This window comes from Acartia tonsa, chromosome 8 (genome assembly GCF_053477335.1).
Source record: "Acartia tonsa isolate MP-2025a chromosome 8, ASM5347733v1, whole genome shotgun sequence".
NCBI lineage: Eukaryota > Metazoa > Arthropoda > Copepoda > Calanoida > Acartiidae > Acartia > Acartia tonsa.
Genome location: NC_137267.1, coordinates 52,473,769 through 52,495,386, shown reverse-complemented (window position 1 = coordinate 52,495,386; position 21,618 = coordinate 52,473,769). Strand labels below are relative to the sequence as shown.

The 21,618-nt window shown below is 37.2% G+C and overlaps 1 protein-coding gene across 13 annotated transcripts in view; it reads left to right on the top strand.

Annotated features, from left to right (window-relative positions):
• The first annotated feature begins 127 nt into the window (after positions 1-127).
• Positions 128-21,618, top strand: part of LOC145327285 (uncharacterized) — a 27,543-nt gene continuing 6,052 nt past the window's right edge. For 11 of the 13 annotated variants that reach the window (XM_080170896.1, XM_080170894.1, XM_080170895.1 and 8 more), the window contains exons 1-18: positions 128-618; positions 1,501-1,660; positions 2,431-2,727; positions 3,197-3,868; positions 4,246-4,410; positions 4,868-5,002; positions 5,594-5,765; positions 6,181-6,351; positions 6,754-7,572; positions 8,415-8,578; positions 9,033-9,122; positions 9,688-9,771; positions 13,505-13,597; positions 13,791-14,231; positions 15,272-15,361; positions 19,915-20,043; positions 20,421-20,510; positions 21,058-21,277. In XM_080170896.1, coding sequence (XP_080027022.1) covers positions 506-618; positions 1,501-1,660; positions 2,431-2,727; positions 3,197-3,868; positions 4,246-4,410; positions 4,868-5,002; positions 5,594-5,765; positions 6,181-6,351; positions 6,754-7,572; positions 8,415-8,578; positions 9,033-9,122; positions 9,688-9,771; positions 13,505-13,597; positions 13,791-14,231; positions 15,272-15,361; positions 19,915-20,043; positions 20,421-20,510; positions 21,058-21,277 — 4,105 coding nt within the window. In that variant the 5' untranslated portion in view covers positions 128-505. The remainder of the gene's footprint in view (positions 619-1,500; positions 1,661-2,430; positions 2,728-3,196; positions 3,869-4,245; positions 4,411-4,867; positions 5,003-5,593; positions 5,766-6,180; positions 6,352-6,753; positions 7,573-8,414; positions 8,579-9,032; positions 9,123-9,687; positions 9,772-13,504; positions 13,598-13,790; positions 14,232-15,271; positions 15,362-19,914; positions 20,044-20,420; positions 20,511-21,057; positions 21,278-21,618) is intronic. The other 2 variants (XM_080170898.1, XM_080170897.1) reach the window with 1 other exon arrangement.

The following is a 21,618-nucleotide window of genomic DNA, read 5'->3' as shown; positions in this document are numbered from 1 at the left end:
TCGTCGGAAAAAGCCGTTTTTTAAGCAAACAAAAGCGCGTTTTGCTCTATCTGTGAGATATTATGAATGAGATAATGTTAAGATTTGATATTAAGATGAGAAAAATTTACGTTCACAGTCCCTTTAAAATAAAACTATCTGATTAGAACAATTGAAGGAAAAAATAATTTTTAAAGTTTAGAAAAAAACATGTTTTATGAAAGTTTTGAATAAAATGTAGTCGCACCTGTAGCATGGAGCGCGGCATTCAAGTTAGCAGCTGCGCACATCAGCTAATAGTTGCCTAGCTGCTCAACTTGTAAAGTTTCCAAATTCCAAACATAAAAATTGCATAACAATCAATTAAAAATGTATTTATAATAAGAATAAAGTGACAACAATGTATCAAACGTGAGAAATTTTAAGTTAAAGGGCCGGCGATTATAGGCGGCCAGCCGAGAGAGGAGTGAAATTTAACGGCGGCGGGCGCATTTTGTCGGCGCTCGGCCCGCGCGCCTGTTGAATCATGGCGCACTCGCCGGGCCCAATGTACGGGGCGCCACCCACGCCAGTGCCCGTGGCGATAACGGAGGAGAGTGTGGTGTCCACCACCCCGACTTTTGCTGAACCACAGCGAATGTAAGTTTATTTTTTATTTTCCTAAAGTTAAAAGTACATTGCATGGTGGTCGACTACAGGGTTGTTTTTGTATGGCTAGATCCAGGATCCTTGTAATATTCCTAGGAAGCAATCGTCATCAGCAATATTTTACCATGAACTGCAATTGACCTCGATGTTTGTGATTACTATTTATGATTCATCTTATAAATTGACAGCTTATATTCTAAATAGTTATCCATTTCTTATTTCGATTCTTTTAACTTAAAACAAGGATGACAACTTGATTAAAAATGAAGCTTAACTATTCAGAAAGTCAGACAAATATAAACAAATACAAATTAATTAAATAAATGAAATTTGGTAGGACAATTCTAACACATGACTTAATTATCGATAAGAGCACTCGTTACACGGACGGACAAATCCTCATTTTAGAAAACTTTTAGAGTTTAAAATCATATAGGTAGTTACCATAAAACTTATTATCCACTTTGTAATTAATGTTGTGTGTATTATATGAATAAAAAAATGATTACATCATAACAGAGGAATTTCCGTTAGATCATATATTTGTAAATTATGTAATTTCATTTTGTTCATTTTTTTTCTATGTTTTAAACATTTCATTCAAGGAAACTGATTCAAATTATTTTACGATTTATTAAAGCACTAGTTACATCGCCCTTATCCTCTAGGGGCATGAAGAATATCAGAAATTAGCCTAAACCTACCCAAAGACATTTGAAACGCTTCCCTGAGAAATACAATCGATTCAGGCCAGCAAATCCAAGATCTTTAGCTTCAGACAAAATATTTTTTAATAATAGTACTTTATATTATAGGATACCTAAGTAACATTTGATTTTTATTGTATTTTTTCATTATTCATATTGTTTTTAGATACCAAACAAACAGCAATGTTACAGAGATGTCTCGTTCTAATCAATCCCCGGCCCAGGTTGCCCCTTCCCCCACCCCTCAACAACAACAGCAGCAACAGCAACAAGCCCCCCAGTATCAACCAAATCAACGCATGCAGCAGCACCATTATCAACATCAGGTAAATGTTAAATCTAGGGGAGGGAGGGGATAAGGGACTTTTACACTGGTACCCAAAGTTTTAAAAACCTATAGGTATTATCTATATATAATGACTTAAAAACTTTGGGTACTTTTATTGTATTGTGATTTGTTGGTTTCATACCATTAGTTTTCAACCTTTTAACCAAAAATTTTAATATCATTGTAGATATATATCAATTTGTTGTCCCTTATATTCCTTTGTTAAACCCGCAACTGTGGCGTAATGTGTTGCGTATCCACTCGTCGATGGGGGAAGTAATGAGTTCGAATATCGACACGACACTTTGTCACAACTAAGGATGTTATAAATGGAGTTGGAAACTTTATCATGAAATATTTGAGCTAGTTTAAAATGTTATTTTGAATTTACGAGATTTCTATTAATATATCCAAAATATTCAAATGGTTACCTACGGTTTTTTCTTGCAAATGAAATTAAAAATATTATATTACCTATATATAATATTTTATATGAGATAAACCTTCGCTTTACATTAGTTTTTTTTTATCTATTATTTATTCCGAAACGAAGAAAAAATCTTCCAATCATAGAAAGAAAATCTCCTAATTTAAAAATATTTTTAATGGTCAACTTACAGAGTAATAGTTTAAGTTCATTTAAGAATTTTTTATTTGGGGATAATTTTCTACAATACCTATTAATCCCTCTTGTTTCAAATACCTTAGGAAAGGTTTGCTTTTTTCAACTATTTTTGATGCAAACTCTTAACATTGAAATATTGATAGGAACAATACCCGCCCCATCAACAACACCACCAGTATCACCAGCAGTATCCACAGCAGCGTCATCCCCCTCCCCCACAGCACGCGCCCCACCCTGACCAACACCATGTGCAGCCACAACAACAATATGTCCAGTATCAACAACAGGGTCCTCCACAGCAGGGCGGCTATCACCAGCCCCACCCGCCCCAACATCATCAACAACACCCACCGCAACATCCTCAACACCCCCAGCATCCCCAACACCCACCGCAGCACCCTCAACATCCACCCCAACACCACCCACATCAACCTCCTAAGGTAGAACTAATTGGATTGTTGATTTCATTTGGCTAAGTTAAAGTTCCTGCCTAGCAGAGAAACATGAAAAAAACAAGGATGACAACATCTATAAAAGCGAAGCACTGAAACTGTAGGACTAACGGACATTAACACTTGATTAAAATGGACGTACGGACATTCTTGTAGTAGAGTTGCTACGATTTCTAAATCGTACCTAACTACTAAAGAAATCGATAAGAATTCTAACATGCCTAAATTATCTTAAAAAGCTATCCGTTTGTGACAGACGTACGGACCGACCCTAATTATTTTTAACAAGCATTTAAAAAGTAAACAAAAAAATTATTTTTATATACAATCTCTATATTTTTCTGTTGTATTACAGTATAAATTTTTTGTTACAAAGAATGAGTTTTTTTTCTAATCGAAAGTTTTATTTTGTTTTATTTCTTTGTATGTATTAAAGTTATGAATTAAACAATTTCAGGTGCATCATATGCAAGCACAGCAGCTGCAGCCAATCCAACATTCCCAGATAATCAATGTGCAACAACATCCGCGGCCTGGAATGCGGCATCCGTCGCCTCAACCGCAGCAACAGCAGCAGGCCTACGACCAGCAGCAGGCGCAACAACAACAGCCGCAACAGCAACGTGTTCCGCAACAACACGTTCAGCAACGGCAACAATCTCCGCACCCGCAGCAGGTGCCCCACCCGCAACAATCGCCGCACCCGCAGCAATCACCCCATCCGCAGCAATCGCCGCATCCCCAACAGTCGCCGCATCCGCAACAGTCGCCTCACCCGCATCAACAGTCACCACACCAGTCTCCCCACCCTTCGCCGCACCCATCCCCGCATCCTTCGCCGCATCCACAACAGCAGCCGCACCCCGCCCAGTCGCCGCATCCGCAGCAACATCCTTCCCCGCATCCGCAGCAGCCGCCGCACATGATGCCTGGCGGCCAACCGCACCCACACCCGCAGGGTCATATGATTCGGCAGCCCATGCAGAACCGGTATCACCAGATTGTACCTGGCGGCAACGGGCAGATGGTGACCGTCAGGCAGACCTCTACTGGGCAGACAGTGTGTCGGCTGCCCCAACAGCCTCCGCCACAAAGGTTTCAAATAGTCCAACAAACACATAATAGACCAGTAAGTAACCTTGATTTTTTTATGAAAAAGTTTCATCAATTTTTGAATATAAAAAAAATTTTCTCGTCATTTATATGCTCTTGGAACCTCCAAACAGTGGTCTCCAAAAAAGTTTGTATGTGTGTCTCAGGCAAAAAAGTGGAGATACTCAGACTACATTATGGGACACAATTTTCTCGTTTTTTTTCCTGTTTTCTTTTTATTAATGCAACTACTTATGCTTATTTTCTTAATGTATTCATTAGGTGTTTTCTTTTATAAAATTATTTTTATTAAATTGATCTAGAACTTAATGACCTACCCAAAAAAATGCATTGGCCAAAGAGGGAAATACTGGCTATCTGAAGGCTTTTGTTATAACATTTGTAAATATTTAGGTTATAATTGCTCGTCCCGGTGTACGTGGTGTGACTTATGTTCAACACCCAGTTCAGGGCCATTACCGAGTGGTTCCCGGCCAGCAGCAGACAGTGCAGCTGCGGCCACAGGGTCCTGTCCGTCTTGTGCAGGGAAATTATAATCCAAATAATCCGCCTAGACAGGTACAGTTATTGACATAGAATACATATATCCATATATTGGTATAGAATAGAAATATACAGTCATATAGATAGAAAGATATTAACAGTCACTCATATAGACATGGACGAATAATTTAAACTAGATTGATGTCTGTCTGTCCGCCTGCTGTCCACGTGATGGTCGGTCCCTAACTAGTAGTGTCCTAACTTTCTAACAAATAAATTTGATATACATAAGGGGTTATTTTTTCATGACTGTGATGTACATCAATTTGCTGTGGTATCTATTAATAAAAACATGTATGGCGAAGGTCATATAAAGGACAAATATATAAGAAATGTTGAAATTGTAGACAAATAACGATTATTAATTCTAATATTTATACCAGGATTTGTTTAAAGTGGTGTAATCTAACATTAGATCTAACTAGTAGTGTTCAAACTTTTCAACCAATAATGCATACTATGATTATTTTAGGGTGGTGTAATCCAACATACGTACCCGCAGGGTCACCAACCGCAGCCTCGCTATGCGCCGCAGCCTGGTGTCAGGCAGATGACCCCCATAGCGCCAGCTGGAGGCGAGGGCGGACCCCCGCCCCAATGGCGACAGGTATTTAAAGTTTTACATTTGTTAAAAAAATTTCGAATAAGTTTTGAAATAAGAATGAAGTTTTTAGAATATGATTTAAATTTCATGTTTTTTTGATAGATTTTTAGGGTTTTTTTTACAAAACAACTACACTGACAATTTATTAAGTTATCTTTTTTGTATCTTAATGTTTATCAACTGAACTGCTTAAAGTAAAAAAAAATCATTTTGTTGGGGTAGTTTTTTTCTTCCTAAAACTTTTCCCTAGATTTATATGAAGATTCACTGTAAAGGAGAACTATATCGATCCAGCGGTTAGATTCGCTAATTATGGATGTTGTCATCATTGTTTAAAAATATCTTGAAAGCTATTCTCTCACCAAATTATCAAATATCTTATAACTGTAACTAGCGAATTCGCCTTTAGGATCTAGAAGTTAATGTTAGAAAAATAGCCTAAAACCAATTCATGACTTGAATCTGAAATACAAATTAGCCTAAAACCATCCCAGGACCTATGTGAAGCTTCCAAAAAATGAAAAATTCTAACGGTTCATTAGTTAAAGAAATCTTTATCTAAAGACAAAAACCTTACTAATAAAAATATTTTAGGTGCCTCAGGGCCATATGCAGGGGCCCATGCCAGGTAGGATGGTGCGACCTCCGTACCCACCCCAACCTCAACACCCCCACCATGGGGGTCAACCGCCCCCTCAACCACAACCACAACAACAAGGTGTGGCGCATCAACAACAACCTATAGACAACTCACAACAACCTAAAGGTATTAGTTTGTGTAATCTTTTTAATAGAGAAGCTTTTCTATAATTAAAGTTGGTCCGTTAGGATATCTCTCATTGTTAATTTAGAAAAGCTAGAATTGTCCTATCGATTTCAAACTTTGTATGATGATTAATATAATATTTGCACTATACCTACGATTTAGAAAGCATAGCAACATTATAATTGTTACCAGAAAACATGCTGATGATATTGACTTTTTTGACAAAATTTTTTGCATGGTTTAATTATCATTCCTTTCCATCTGATTTTTGAAATAATATTTCCTAGGACAACAATGTATAATGTTATAGGCAAATCCTAAAAAAAAGGATGTCTTTTTACCATATTTTTTATTTATGATATATTTTAAAAGGCGAAAATATTCTTGTAAATTAATGTTTGATTTTTATTTTCAGTGGTGCAACAAGGCATGGTGCCGGGCGGGGGTCAGCCCCAGAAGCATGACAAGAACATTGCCTACGGCGTAGAATATGTTTTCATGGAGAATGGGAAACAAGTGAAGAAAATGCCCATAGAGATTGACGGACAAACCATTTGGGTGGAGTGTGTAGAGCAGCAAAGACAAGGTGAACTTAATTAAGGATCTTAAAGAGGGAGGGAGGGAACATTGGACTGTTCATTACACTGGTCCTCAAAGTTTTATTATTCGTTGGCTGAACAACTTTGGAGACTTTTATTTAATTTTATTGGTTGGTTCATTAAATTGAGTTTGCAAATGTTTCAACCAATAATTGGAATTTACAGAAGGGTATTTTTTTTGTATAATCATTGGGGATGTACATAAATTTATCGGCCATTGTTTTATCCCCTTAAACACCTGAATTAAGTACAAAATATTTGTATAGGGATTTCTTTAAAAATAGCTAAATTAACACAATTTATTACTAAGGTTAATTTAAAAGCTTCATTTAGGGATATTGAAAAAAAATTACCAAATCATAGTTTATTTTAATTCTGTAATTTTGCAGGTGGCGTAAACAACGGCGATGTACTTATGATGGACCTTGGTGGGCCTGAGGGCAATGAAGGAGCTGCCGGCGCCGATGGTAATCCAGCTACCGCCGTTGGCAAAAAGAGCGCAACCGCCACCTTTACGCCCAAGCAAAAGGAGGACATTGTGCGCAAAGTATCTGAGGAACACATTTCCCCGCAAGATCTTGGCAAGGAGTATGGAATATCTCCGCATACCATCCGTGATTGGGTCAAAAAGGCGGGTAAAACGTTACCCGCAAGGTATAAGAAAACGGCGCCGGTGGTTACCACTGTTCAAGCGTCAACCACGGCGGCCGGAGTTGTTACTACGCAGGCGGGTGGGGCAGCAAAAGATGGCGATGCTGCTACACCTACATCAGCGGCGAGTCCAAATGTATCTGCGGCATCCGCCGCAAGCTCAAGCGCCGCTGCCGCCGCCGCTCCTGTTGCGCCCAAACGGGTGCCCGGCAAACTAGCGCTGTGCAAACAGTGCGGCAATTTATCCGAGGACCACGCCACGTGTACGCGCTGTAAGCGCCGCCTCCCCGACGATGTCAAAGTTGTTGACGACCCTGCATTTAAACCCAAACCGGATTCAACAACTTTAGTATCAAGCTCCTCAAGCGCGGCGGACAAGAAGAGTAATTTACGCGCCGTGCGCCTAGGCACCAAGAAGGCGCGCAATGCTATGAGCAATGAGCCTGTGTGTATTGCGCTGAGTTCTGATGAGGATGGGGAAGGGGATGATGATGATACTAATGATGCTATTCCCCATGATGAGCTGGAGGAAACTGTTGATCTTGAGGAACTGGGCGGTAAGTTGAACATTATTATTATTGTTGTGTTGATTTAAGTGCTTTTTATGTATAGGGATAATATACAACTAATTTTTTTAGCTTCAGACATAAATAACCTTCCAACTTTATTCAAATTGACTTACACTTATAACACTAAAAAATATCCTAGAAATGTAACCATCCTAGTTTCAATTTTGAGGGATTCAATGGAATATTAGAAAGTTATTGTAAATAAACTATTCAGATAGTCACTTAATAAGATTTAGTTAGTAATGAATATATAAAAAATATCTGGTCCGCCCCTAACATCTTTTAGCTCTATATTCAATGGGGGTAGGGAGATACCTAAATCTTTAAATATATTTTATAGTCTTACTTAAATTATCCTGGGATCAATGTTAAGCTTTCCTAAAATGCGTTGATCAATCGGTTCCTTATTTATTGAAATAACATATCTATAGTATATATATTACATACAGACAACTACCTCCCTTCCTTTTTTCAAAGATCTTTTTCGTCTGCTTCTAAATTATTTTCTGCTACTTGGCTGTGTTAATATTGGCGACACCATTGGTTGATTTTCAATGACCCAATAGAAAGGTTGCACAATGTTGATGCGATGGAGAGTTATTTAACCCTATTTCTCTCTAGTGTTTTACTCTAATATTGAAATCCAAGTATTTGCTTCAACTCTATCCTAGAAGGATTAAGGGGGTCAGGAAAATAGCTTAAAACCACCCAAGGATATTCATAAACTTTTATGAAAATTACAATTAATTCGGACCTCTAATTCAAGAGATCTTTAGCTTCAGTCAAAACAAAATCTTACTACTGGATATTATAGGATTGCTTTTTTTCAGACAAAAGCTTGTTCGAGGACATAACCGCTGATTGTCCGCCGAACATGTGCTGCAGTCTTCCTTGCCGCTCCATCCGCGTGGGCAACTATAAGATCAGTCCCATAGAGAAGATCACAATCAGTCCCAAGGGGATCCAAACTAAAGTTCCTGCGATATTCAACAAGGTATAGATATTTGTATAAACAACAATGAATTTCATACTCTAGATACGTTTAATTTAGCTAATAATTAAACATAATGTTTGTTCTAAAAGAATGCTTAAAGTTGTCTGTAAATATCATGGATATTATATATATTTATATATTCTTCCTGTGCAGGTGGGGTGAGGGGGGGGGGGGATGAATGTAAAAATTTTGAGAATTGGAAACATATTGTTTTTCAATTTTTCTCCCCTCCTTGGTGGAAAAAAAACTAAAAGAGTATGTGAGAGGGGAGTAATATAATATGAATAAAATAAAGAGTTCTGAAAATATTTTCTATTTTTTCCCTTTCCTTGCTTATGAAAACTAGGAGAAGAATAAAAAATTTTTATGCATGGGAAAAAAATGAATCTTGTGCAGAATATACACCCCTGTGACAATAAAATGTAAACAAAAATCAGCTGATTTTTTTCACAAGGATGAGAGTGTTACATTGACGGTGCTGAAATCAGATTTGGTGCGAATGCAGTCACATTTTGGCAAACAGATGCCTTTGCTATTCATTCAGGTAAAGTTTTGCTTTCCATTAAAGTGCCTGTCGAGCACTAAACCCTTACCCCTCACTTATTATTTTTGAATTAAATTGTAAATAAAATTATTTTTGTTGGGAAGGTAAAATTAAATTGTAAATAAAATTGGTTTTGTTAGGAAGTTAAAGGTGGGAGATGAATGCCCAACCGGCACTTTGTGTGAATGCCCGCTATAATATACAATTAGAAGTTTTCAGCTGCTGATTCCTCCTAAAAAATGATTTTTTTAAATTTTGGGTATCAGTGCAATCAATATACAGTACAGCATCTTTTCCATCCCTAAATTGAGCTGAGGGGACATTGAGCTGTTAATACACAAGTCCCCAAAGTTTTATTATGATGTTTTCATATTCGTTAGCTCAACAGCTTTGGAGGCATGTGAATTTTGATTGGTTGGTTCATTAAATTGAGTGTCCAAAACGTTTTAACCACTAATTGAAATATACATAAGGGGTAATTTAGTGTATCATCTTTGTGAATGTATATAAAATCGGCCATTGTCTTATCCCTTTAGATCCTTGTTAATTTGTACTTTATGTTCAGGTAAAAGAGTCTGCCTGTGCCAGATTTCGTAAGCAGTTAAAGATGACCTCTGCCAACCATTACTACCTGGACGTTAACTCTAAGGTAATCGATATATTATTACTTGGCTGTGAGTGTGCAGTATCAATTCATTTAATTTGTTTTATTTAGTTAGGAGCTTTTCTATAATTAGGGAAAGTCCGTCCGTCCGTAATTGTTAGCTCTTTTAAGGGGGGGGTTTTTAATGCAACCATCTCGTAATCAGTGATTAAATGGCACTTAGAATTCGAATTTCGATCTGAAATTTTTCATGAGTAATCCTTGGTAGGTCTATTTTCCCTAAATCGAACAAAAAGTTGGAAAAGTAACGGCTGGCGGCTGGCAGCTCAGCCGTTAAGCCGTTTTTTGCCTATTTTCAGGGCAAATTCATCATTAATTACGTAGGAATCAACTTTTAAAAACATATTTTGGGTTTAATTCATGGTAAATGATAGCTATAACCATTTTTTAAATTTTTAGTACCAGCTGCTAAACGGCTAGAATCGGCTGAAAACGGCTGGGAGCTGCCAAGAGTATGAAGGGTAGATATGGCTTGTGACGTATCTAGGGGTAGGTTTTTATGGCTGCTGAGCTCAAAAATACTACCAAAAATAGTGGCCGCCCATCCATATGGCAGCTGGGTAACAGCTGCAGCTCAGCTGGGAGCGGCCAAGAGTAGAATGAGTAGATAGGGCTTGTGACGTGTCTAGGGTTAGGTTTTTATGGGTGCTGAGCTCAAAAATACTACCAAAAAATAGTGGCGGCCCATCCATATGGCAGCTGGGTAACAGCTGCAGCTCAGCTGGGAGCGGCCAAGAGTAGAATGAGTAGATTGGGCTTGTGACGTGTCTAGGGGTAGGTTTTTATGGGTTCTAAGCTCAAAAATACTACCAAAAATAGTGGCCGCCCATCCATATGGCAGCTGGGTAACAGCTGCAGCTCAGCTGGGAGCGGCCAAGAGTAGAATGAGTAGATAGGGCTTGTGACGTGTCTAGGGTTAGGTTTTTATGGGTGCTGAGCTCAAAAATACTACCAAAAATAGTGCCGGCCCATCCATATGGCAGCTGGGTAACAGCTGCAGCTCAGCTGGGAGCGGCCAAGAGTAGAATGAGTAGATTGGGCTTGTGACGTGTCTAGGGGTAGGTTTTTATGGGTTCTAAGCTCAAAAATACTACCAAAAATAGTGGCGGCCCATCCATATGGCAGCTGGGTAACAGCTGCAGCTCAGCTGGGAGCGGCCAAGAGTAGAATGAGTAGATTGGGCTTGTGACGTGTCTAGGGGTAGGTTTTTATGGGTTCTAAGCTCAAAAATACTACCAAAAATAGTGGCGGCCCATCCATATGGCAGCTGGGTAACAGCTGCAGCTCAGCTGGGAGCGGCCAAGAGTAGAATGAGTAGATTGGGCTTGTGACGTGTCTAGGGGTAGGTTTTTATGGGTGCTGAGCTCAAAAATGCTACCAAAATTAGTAATGGCCTTTCATAAGGCAGCTGGGTAACAGCTGCAGCTCAGCTGGGAGCGGCCAAGAGTAGAATGAGTAGATAGGGATTGTGATGTGTCTAGGGGTAGGTTTTTATGGGTGCTAAGCTCAAAAAAAACTACCAAAAATAGAGGCGGCCCATCCATATGGCAGCCGGGTAACAGCTGCAGCTCAGCTGGGAGTGGCCAAGGGTAGAATGAGAAGATAGGGCTTGTGATGTGTCTAGGGGTAGGTTTTTATGAATGCTGAGCTCTAAAATGAATGCTGAGCTACTAAAAATAGTGGTGGTCCATCCATATGGTTGCTGGGTAACAGGGGTAGGTCTGAGCTCAAAAATACTACCAAAAATAGTAGCGGCCCATCCATATTGCAGCTATGTAACAGCTGCAGCTCTTCTGGAAGCAGCCAAGGGTAAAATGGGTACATAGGGCTTGTGACGTGTCAAGGGGTAGGTTTGAATAGGTGCTAAGCTCAAAAAAACCACTAAAAATAGTAGATGCCCATCCATATGGTTGCTGGGTAACAGCTGCAGCTGTGCAGTAAGCTGTTGTTTAAGCTATAGGCACTTTTAGGACTATTGAAGGATAACCAAATATTGAATATTTCAGTATTGATTTAGTTGTTAAACAGCTGAAATTGGCTGAGAACAGTTACCAACAGAAAAAGGTAAAAGTTTAAGACAAAGCTTGTGATGTGTGGGGTAAATTTTTATAGGTGCCAAGCTTATTAATACTCCCCAAAAATAGAAAGGCCCACCCATATGGCATCAAGGTAAAGGCTGCTGCTCAGCTGTAGCTGTTACCCAGCGGCCATATGGATTGGCCCCAACTATTATTGGTAGTGTTTTTGAGCTCAACACCCCCATAAAAAGTTAAAAACCCCTACCCCTAGAAATGTTACATGCTATATCTACAACATATACTTTTGGCTGTTGATAACTGTTTTCAGACGTTATTGGTAGTTTTCAGTGAAATCTAGAAATTAAGAAACTGTTACTAGTAATATGTCCATGAAATGAAGTTATAATGTTAATTGGGAGAAGTTTAATTCTACTGAAATAATAAATTTTGTGATATTCTTCACACGTCACAAGCCCTATGTACTCATTTTACTCTTGGCTGCTCCCAGCTGAGCTGCAGCTGTTACCAAGCTGCAATATGGATGGGCCGCCACTATTTTTGGTAGTATTTTTGAGCTCAGACCTACCCCTGTTACCCAGCAACCATATGGATGGACCACCACTATTTTTGGTAGTAATTTTGAGCTCAGCATTCATAAAAACCTACCCCTAGACACATCACAAGCCCTATCTTCTCATTCTACTCTTGGCTACTCCCAGCTGAGCTACAGCTGTTACCCAGCTGCCATATGGATGGGCTGCCACTATTTTAGGTAGCATTTTTGAGCTCAGCACCCATAATAACCTAACCCTAGACATGTCACAAGCCCTATGTACTCATTCTACTCTTGGCCACTCCCAGCTGAGCTGCAGCTGTTACCCAGCTGCCATATGGATGAGCCGCCACTATTTTTGGTAGTATTTTTGAGCTCAGCACCCATAAAAACCTACCCCTAGACACGTCACAAGCCCTATGTACTCATTCTACTCTTGTCCGCTCCCAGCTGAGCTGCAGCTGTTACCCAGCTGCCATATGGATGGGCTGCCATTATTTTTGGAAGTATATTTGAGCTCAGCAGCCATAAAAACCTACCCCTAGACACGTCACAAGCCATATCTACCCTTCATACTCTTTGCAGCTCCCAGCCGTTTTCAGCTGGTTCTAGCCGTTTAGCAGCTGGTACTAGAAATTTAAAAAATGGTTATTGCTATCATTTACCATGAATAAAACCAAAAATAAGTTTTTAAAAGTTGATTCCTACGTAATTGATGATGAATTTGCCCTGAAAATAGTCAAAAAACGGCTAAACGGCTGTGCTGCCAGCCGCCAGCCGCTACTTTTCCAACTTTTTGTTCGATTTAGGGAAAATAGACCTACCAAGGATTACTCATGCAAAATTTCAGATCGAAATTCGAATTCTAAGTACAATTTAATCACTGATTACGAGATGGTTGCATTAAAAACCCCCCCCCCTTACTTCAAACATGTAAGAATTGTCACAAACTTTGCATGGTGATAAAACAATTAGGTACGAATTAGGAGCGTAGCAACTCTATAATCGTAACCAAAAAGTAAGTACATTCATTTAAAACATGCTGATTTATGTACAATCAAAATTTTCTACTTTTTTATCGCTATTTAAGCAATCTAACAGTAATTTGAAAAATGCTTCACAAACACTTTATTTATATTATTTTCAGGAGGAGACACAGAAGAGGATCACCATCCTCCCGGAGAAGGTTTCGGAGGAACACAAAACTGTTATCAAGCAGAATTTTACTGAACTTATGACGGTAAGTTTTTTCTTTCCCTCTGTCTATCTATCTGTGTCATTTCATTATTTTTGTTCAAAGTTTCTATTATAATTGTTTTGTTTCAGTAATTGTATTTCTTATACTAAGTAATAAGTAGTTGTATATTTGGATGTATTCATGTAAATATGGAATAATAATAAAATTGTCTTTAACGGGTCAATACTTTTTTCAGGAGCTAGAATCCAAAGAGGCGAACGACATCCTAGTGCGCAGCTCGCCGCAGGAGAACAACACCTTCCGCAAGAACATGATGTCGGGCCCCAACATGGGCGACAAGAAGTCTAGCGACACCTCGGTGACCAAGTACTGCCAGTTTCCGCCGGAAGGCGCCGGTAATGTGTCCGTCACCAACGAGGATTATGCCTGCCTGGAGGTCGAACAGTTCCTCAATGATGTTATTATAGACTTTTATCTGAAATACCTGCAGTTTGGTATGTTTGTCAACGAAGAAAAAGTACGGGAAAAGACGCATATTTTCACCACATATTTCTATAAACGGTTGACAACTCGGCCGACGAACAAGAACAAGTCATTGCATCACCCCGTAGAGGATGATCCGAATCTGACGCCGGCAGAGAAGCGGTATGATCGCGTCAGGAAGTGGACCAAAAAGGTAGGGTTGTTATTTGACATACTTAATCTGTAGGTACCTATTCATTTTATCAAAAAAATTTCCAAGTCACTTTTTAACTTTAAATGATTTCTGTATGTTAATAATCCATATACTTGAGAAGCAGAATTTTTTTGTTTGTTTGTACCGAAGGATCTTGCTAGCCGTTGAACCGATATGGTTATAACTATTTGGGGTGAGGGTACCACAACCCTCTCAAGAGAAAAATTGCAACCAGAAAATATGCCCCCTCCGCTCCCCCCCATGAAAAGAAAAAATTTTTTTAACTTTTCTTGTAAAACTAAGTAGAGGGTCGACTTACCCAATCCCTCCCTCACAGTGAAATGTCCCTAGAGGCCTTTAGGGGCATAGTCGCCTTCATAGAAAACGGAGGAGTTTTTAGATCTTTGTTTGTAAAATCATTCTATTAAGGGGGGGGGGGGAAGTTTTGACACATTTGCGTAAACAGGGAGTATAGGCTTTATCTTTGGACTGAGAGTATAGGTTATTAGGGATAAAATCATTCTTATATGATGAATTTTACCAAGTTTTAAGATTTTTTGGATAGGCCTCCAGGTTCCGGAGCTCCAGGCCTCCAGGTCCTCTCTGTACAGGTAAAAATGAAAAAAAAAAATTTTTTTTAAGAGTTAGAAGTCAACTTATGAAACAAAATATGCGTTTTTTTCTTCAAATATGTGAATAACATTCAAAAATATGCATATTTTGTTTCATAGGTTGACTTCTAACTCTTCAAAAAAAAATTATTTTTGTAATTTTTACCTGTACAGAGAGGACCTGGAGGCCTGGAGCTCCGGAACCTGGAGGCCTATTCAAAAAATCTTAAAACTTGGGAAAATTCATCATATAAGAATGATTTTATCCCTAATAACCTATCCTCTCAGTCCAAAGATAAAGCCTATACTCCCTTGATCCACCATGAAGTAAATCATTGTTTGTTAGCTCTAGTTTTTTAGTCTTAGGTCCCTCTCTGGGCCAACAAAACAGGAATTAATCAATAACTACTAGGTATGTAATTTGTTTAGGTGAATCTGTTTGACAAAGACTTTGTAGTTGTGCCCATCAATGAACACGCCCATTGGTTTGTCTGTGTCATCTGCTTTCCAGGACAGAGGGTAAGAGACTCCTCCCCTCCACTGTTGATAGATAGATACATTCAAGTATACAGATAGGTAGATATATGCATTTGTTGATAGATAGATAGATATTTAGTTACATGAACAGCAATGAACACGCCCATTGGTTTGTCTTGTCATCTGCTTTCCAGGACAGAGGGTAAGAGACTTCCCCCCCCCCCCCCCCCCCCCGCCACTCCTTGTTGATAGATACATCCAAGTATATAGATAGGTAGATATATGCAGTTGTTGATAGATAGATGCATGTCCATCAATGATGAACACGCCCAAAGGTTTGTCTGTTTCATCTGCTTTCCAGGACAGAGGGTAAGAGACTCCCCCCCCCCCCCCTCTTGTTGATAGATAGATAGATAGATAGATATTTAGTTACATGAACAGCAATGAACACGCCCATTGGTTTGTCTGTGTCATCTGCTTTCCAGGACAGAAGGTAAGAGACTCCTCCCCTCCACTGTAGATAGATAGATACATCCAAGTATAAAGATAGGTAGATATATGCATTTGTTGATAGATAGATAGATATTTAGTTACATGAACAGCAATGAACACGCCCATTGGTTTGTCTGTGTCATTTGCTTTCCAGGACAGAAGGTAAGAGACTCCACCCCCCTCCCCCCCCCCCTTGTTTATAGATAGATATATGCAAAATATGATAGATTGATAGATAGATACATGGCAATCAATGAACACGCCCATTGGTTTGTCTGTTTCCCCCCCCTTATTTTTAAATAATTTTAGAATAATGGAGTGTGTAGTTTTTCGTTTGTTAGTTATTTATCGTAGGTCAAGCTAGACAATTGAGTAATGGCTAATAGAAATACTAACTATATTATATTAAGGGATGTGTAAAGGCAGATGATGGTACCCCTTGTGATACCCCCTCCCCCCCCCCCTCCCCCAGGCTAATAGGAATACTAACTATATTATATTAAGGGATGTGTTAAGGCAGATGATGGTACCCCTTGTGATACCCCCTTGTCCCAGGCTAATAGGAATACTAACTATATTATATTAAGGGATGTGTAAAGGCAGATGATGGTACCGATTGAGTATAGATTAATTCTGTATTGTGTTGGATATGTTGAAACCGGTTTGTGGCCATTTCCCTCTCCCCCTTTATGGCCTGAAAATGGGGAACACTTTCACTTTCATGAAAAATCTTAAAAATGGTTTCAATAAGTGGGCTCGTATTAACCCCTTAGCTGACGATAACGTGAACAGTCTTAAATAATTTATTTTAAAAATGTTTTTTTTATTTTCATTTGGGGTTTATGGTTTTTAGTGTCGTTTTTTACGATTGTAATAAGTTTTTTTGTATTCATGTGATATTAATGAAATTTCATACAGAGACTACCAACTACTTTAACTAGCTATGTTTAAAATTTCATCGATCTACATTGAAAGGCCAACGAGTTAACGACACTCAAAGACAATCAACATTTTTTATTTAATAGTATAAAAAAAGACTTTTTTTAAATGTAGTACCTACGGACAAAGATTGCATAATTAAAGGGATTTAAACGTAAAAATCGATCATGAAGCATGAAAAAACTGCGATTGTCATTTGTCTAAAGAATCTACACAAAAAATTTAAGACTCCTATCTTTATTTTATTTTTTTTTTGCACGAAAAGTTAACGTTAATTTTGTGAAAGGAAAAAAATAATTGATCCAAAATTTAAACGAAAAACCTACGGACAAAGATTACATAACTATAGGGGTTTAAACGTAAAAATCGGGCACAAAGCATAATAGAACTGCGATTCTTATTTGCCTAAGGAATCTACACAAAAAAATTCAGACTCCTTTCTTTATTTTTAGTGGTTTTTTTTGCACAAAAAGTTAATGTAAATTTTGTTACAGGAAAAAAGTAATTGATCCGAAATTTAAACCTAGTAAATGAAAGCTAGCATAAATCCTGCCATGTGGATCTGCCCCCAACCCCTCACCCCTTACCAATAAATGAGGTCCATATTAGCAACCTAACTATACAACATGTTCTAATTGGTACCCAAACTTTTATAACCATTAGTAAAAATTGGTTTGTAAATTACATTTAGTACCCAAAGTTTTATAACCATTTGTAAACATTGGACTGTAAATTACACTTGGTACCCAAAGTTTCATAACCTTTAGTAAACATTGGACTGTAAATTACATTTGGTACCCAAAGTTTTATAAACCTATATGGCTATATCCGCTAGATTATAATTGGTTCTCTGCCATACTGAAATGCATCATATTACAGACAATTTGGCACAAATATTGTAAGTAATTTAATGGCTTTAGAATCGTTTTCACGTTGTTTTTATGTTAAAAATCGTCCAATTTAACAATACTTTTCAACAAATATTATTAGTAATTTAATGGCTATAGAATAACGTATTTTAATCCTTTTTTACATGGTCTTTACGTTAAAACCATCCAATTTAACGATACTTTTAAAAAAAATATTTTTAGTAATTTAATAACTATAGTATAACGGTTTTTTTTAAATAGTTTTTTTACATCATGTTTACGTTAAAACCGTCCAATTTAACAATACTTTTTAACAAATATTGTTAGCAATATAATGGCTATAGAATAACCGTTGTTTTAATCAATTTTTTACGTTGTTTTTACGTTACAAACCATCCAATTTAACGATACTTTTTAACAAATATTGTTAGTAATTTAATGGCTATAGAATAACGTTTTTCACTTCGTTTTTAAGTTTTTAACTCTTGTATTTCTATTTTAATATCTGCGGACAGCTGTCTATAATACGATGTGATAAATAACTATTCCAGTAAGGCTTCCAAACCGATTTATATCCGCTGGATAAGAAACTGTTCTAAGCCATATTGAAAAAGTCATGTATAGCATTGTATTACAGACATTTTCCCACAATTACTAAAATAAAAATCCTAAAGAATAATGTCAGTTTTTTTAGCACAGGCCTTCGGCCATTTGGAGCCCACAAAACTGGTTTTAATTGTATAATTTTCCATTTTAATATCCGTGGACAGCTGTCTATAATACAATGCAATAAATAACTATTCCAGTATGACTTCCAAACCAATTTATTTCCGCTGGATTAGAACCGGTTCTAAGCCATACTGAAAAAATCATGTTTAGCTTCATATTAAAGTCAAATTTCCACATTTTCCCACGATTACTAAAATAAAAATCATAAATAATAATGTCAGTTTTTTTTATCACAGGCCTTTATTACAAAACTGATTTTAATCTTATAATTTTCCATTTTAATATCCGCAGACAGCTGTCTATAATACAATGCAATAAATAACTATTCCAGTATGGCTTCAAACTGATTTATATCTGATGGATTAGAACTGGCTCTAAGCAATACTGAAAAATCATGTTTAGCTTCGTATTACAGTCAAATTTCCACGATTATTAAAATAAAAATCATAAAATTAATGTTAATTTTTTACAACGGGCCTTAGGCACATCAGGGCCTACAAAACTGGTTTTATTTGTATATTTTTTCATTATACATAACTGTGGAAAGCTGTCTATAATACAATACGATAAATATATATTCCAGTATAGCTTCAAACCGATTTATATCAGATGGATTAGAACTGGCTCTAAGCAATACTGAAAAATCATGTTTAGCTTCGTTTTACAGTCAAATTTCCAATTATTAAAATAGAAATCATAAAATAATGTTTAATTTTTTAGCATGGGTCTTAGGCACCTCAGGGCAAACAAAACTGGTTTTATTTGTATATTTTTTTATTCTAAATAACTGCGGAAAGCTGTCTATAATACCTATAAATAACTATTCCAGTATGGCTTCCAAATCGATTTATATCCGCTGGATTAGAACCAGCTCTATGCAATACTGAAAAATAATGTTTAGCTTGGTATAACAATCAGATTTCCACAATTATTAAAATAAAAATCATAAAATTAATGCTAATTTTTTTACCATGGGCCTTAGGCACCTCAGGGCCCACAAAACTGGTTTTATTTGTATATGTTTTCATTCTAAATAACCGTGGAAAGCTGTCTATAATATGATGCGATAAATTGATTAATTTAAGCATGTTAGAATTGTCCTATAATTTTCAAACTATGGATTTCCAGCCAAAAAATTTTTGATCAACAGTGCAGTTACTCTTTAATTTATTTGCCTTGTGGCTTTTCTTGGATGTAATTAAATATACCTATAGGTTTACAATTCAAATATTATGCTTATTTTATTCTAAAATCTTTTTATCATTTTTAGTCTTTTAAATCGCTAGGATTTATAGCTGCACTTAAAAAAAGAGCGAATAATGAGATTTTCCTTTTATTATTGTTATTATCATAAACCGGTTAGAAGATATATTTTTCATGTCAGATATACTTTATCTACAACCGATGGTACCCCCTGTGATACCCCCCCCCCCCTTGTCCCAGGCTAATAGGAATACTATCTATATTATATTTAGGGATGTGTAAAGGCAGATGATGGTACCCCCTGTGATACCCCCCCCCCCCCTTGTCCCAGGCTAATAGGAATACTAACTATATTATATTAAGGGATGTGTAAAGGCAGATGATGGTACCCCTTGTGATACCCCCTTGTCCCAGGCTAATAGGGCGGCTAACAAGAAGAAAAAGAAGAAGAAACCCATAACTATTGGCTCCACCACTATCATTCCAATCAAGGTACAGAACTTTATATTATGGCTTAGAAACCGATCAATATCCGTTGGATTAGAACTCACTGGTTCTCAGCCGTACTGATAAAAATCATGTATAGCATCGTTTTACAGACAATTTTTGGATTTTAATATCCGCGGAAACCTGCCTATAATATGTAACTAATAAGATCTTCAGATTTATTTGAGGCTGGTATCATGGATCATAAGTGATAAGACAATGGCCGATAAATTCTTGTTGAGGACATTGGACTCTAAATTACACTGGTACCAAAGTTTAACAAAAACATATCCTTTTCGTTAAAAAGCCTTAAAACTTGGGGTACTTTTATTGGATTTTGTCGTGTGTCAAAACTTTTCAACCAATAATTTTAAACTTTCCAGGGACGTGATGATATCCACTTGAACTTTGATGATGATTCTGACAGAGATGAGGCAGAGGCCAGTGAGGATGATATGGAGGATGAGTTAGAGGCAAGTATATAGATAGATACAAACAATCATGTTACTGGATTGATACCTAGCTACTTTCATCTTTTGAAAATTAGATAGATACATTCATTTTTTGATAGATAGATACTTGCAATTTTTGATAGATAGATAGATAAATGCTACAAGATCTATAGATATGTGCAAGTAGATAGATAGATAGGTTTAGTTGTTGATATATAGATAGATGCAGTTGTTGAATTTTATAGATAGATAATATTCTACTCAACTTTAAACCTACGAAGTTACGAACAAATATTATTATTTTAAATAGTAGCTGTAGCTGTTATAGTATAAATGAAATTTTGGATACTTGCACACACTTTTGAGCACCATTAACAACCCCTTTGTCTTTACACTATGTACTCCCCTCCTAATTGATGAACAAACTATCCAACAAATGTGCATGTTAGCAACCTAAATTGACGACAATTTATATATCCACTTATACTTTACACCAAACAAAAAAAAGTAAAGATGCTCAGTCTTGAATAAACGAAAATTATTAACGTTATAAAACTTTGTTTGATAGTTGCTTGGTGACATTACCAATTTATCACAGGACTCAACAACAACCACAACCACCACAACAACTGCCAGTGCTGCTGCAACTACAACCGGTGAAACAACAACTAGTGCAGATAAGAAACCAACAGCACAAACAGCTGATTCTATGTCCACCACCACCCCCAATTCTTCTGGGGAAGGAGGAGGAGGGGAATCTTCAACCACCCCCACACCTCTCAGTCAAGGTAAAAATTATTTTTTTTTATGAATTATAGAAAGTTTGTTTTTGTGTGAGATTCCATTTTTTAAATTGGCCTGGTAATTCGCTAGGTATATCTTAGCTGATTTTCATTGGATTGAAGTTGATCCGTTTTAGTTTTAAAACTAGAAATTCAGAATTATTTTTTGGTTTGGTAATGGATTTTTGTATGTGAAGATACCCTACTCCAAAATAGTTTTTAAAAACGAGATCTAAAGCAAGAGACTGTCAAATATCCTTTTACTTTTTAAAATGACTAGTGGCTGCGCCTCTAGTGGACCTGTATTTTAAGTTGAAGAGATGAGCAAGAAAATACCCTTAAACCTT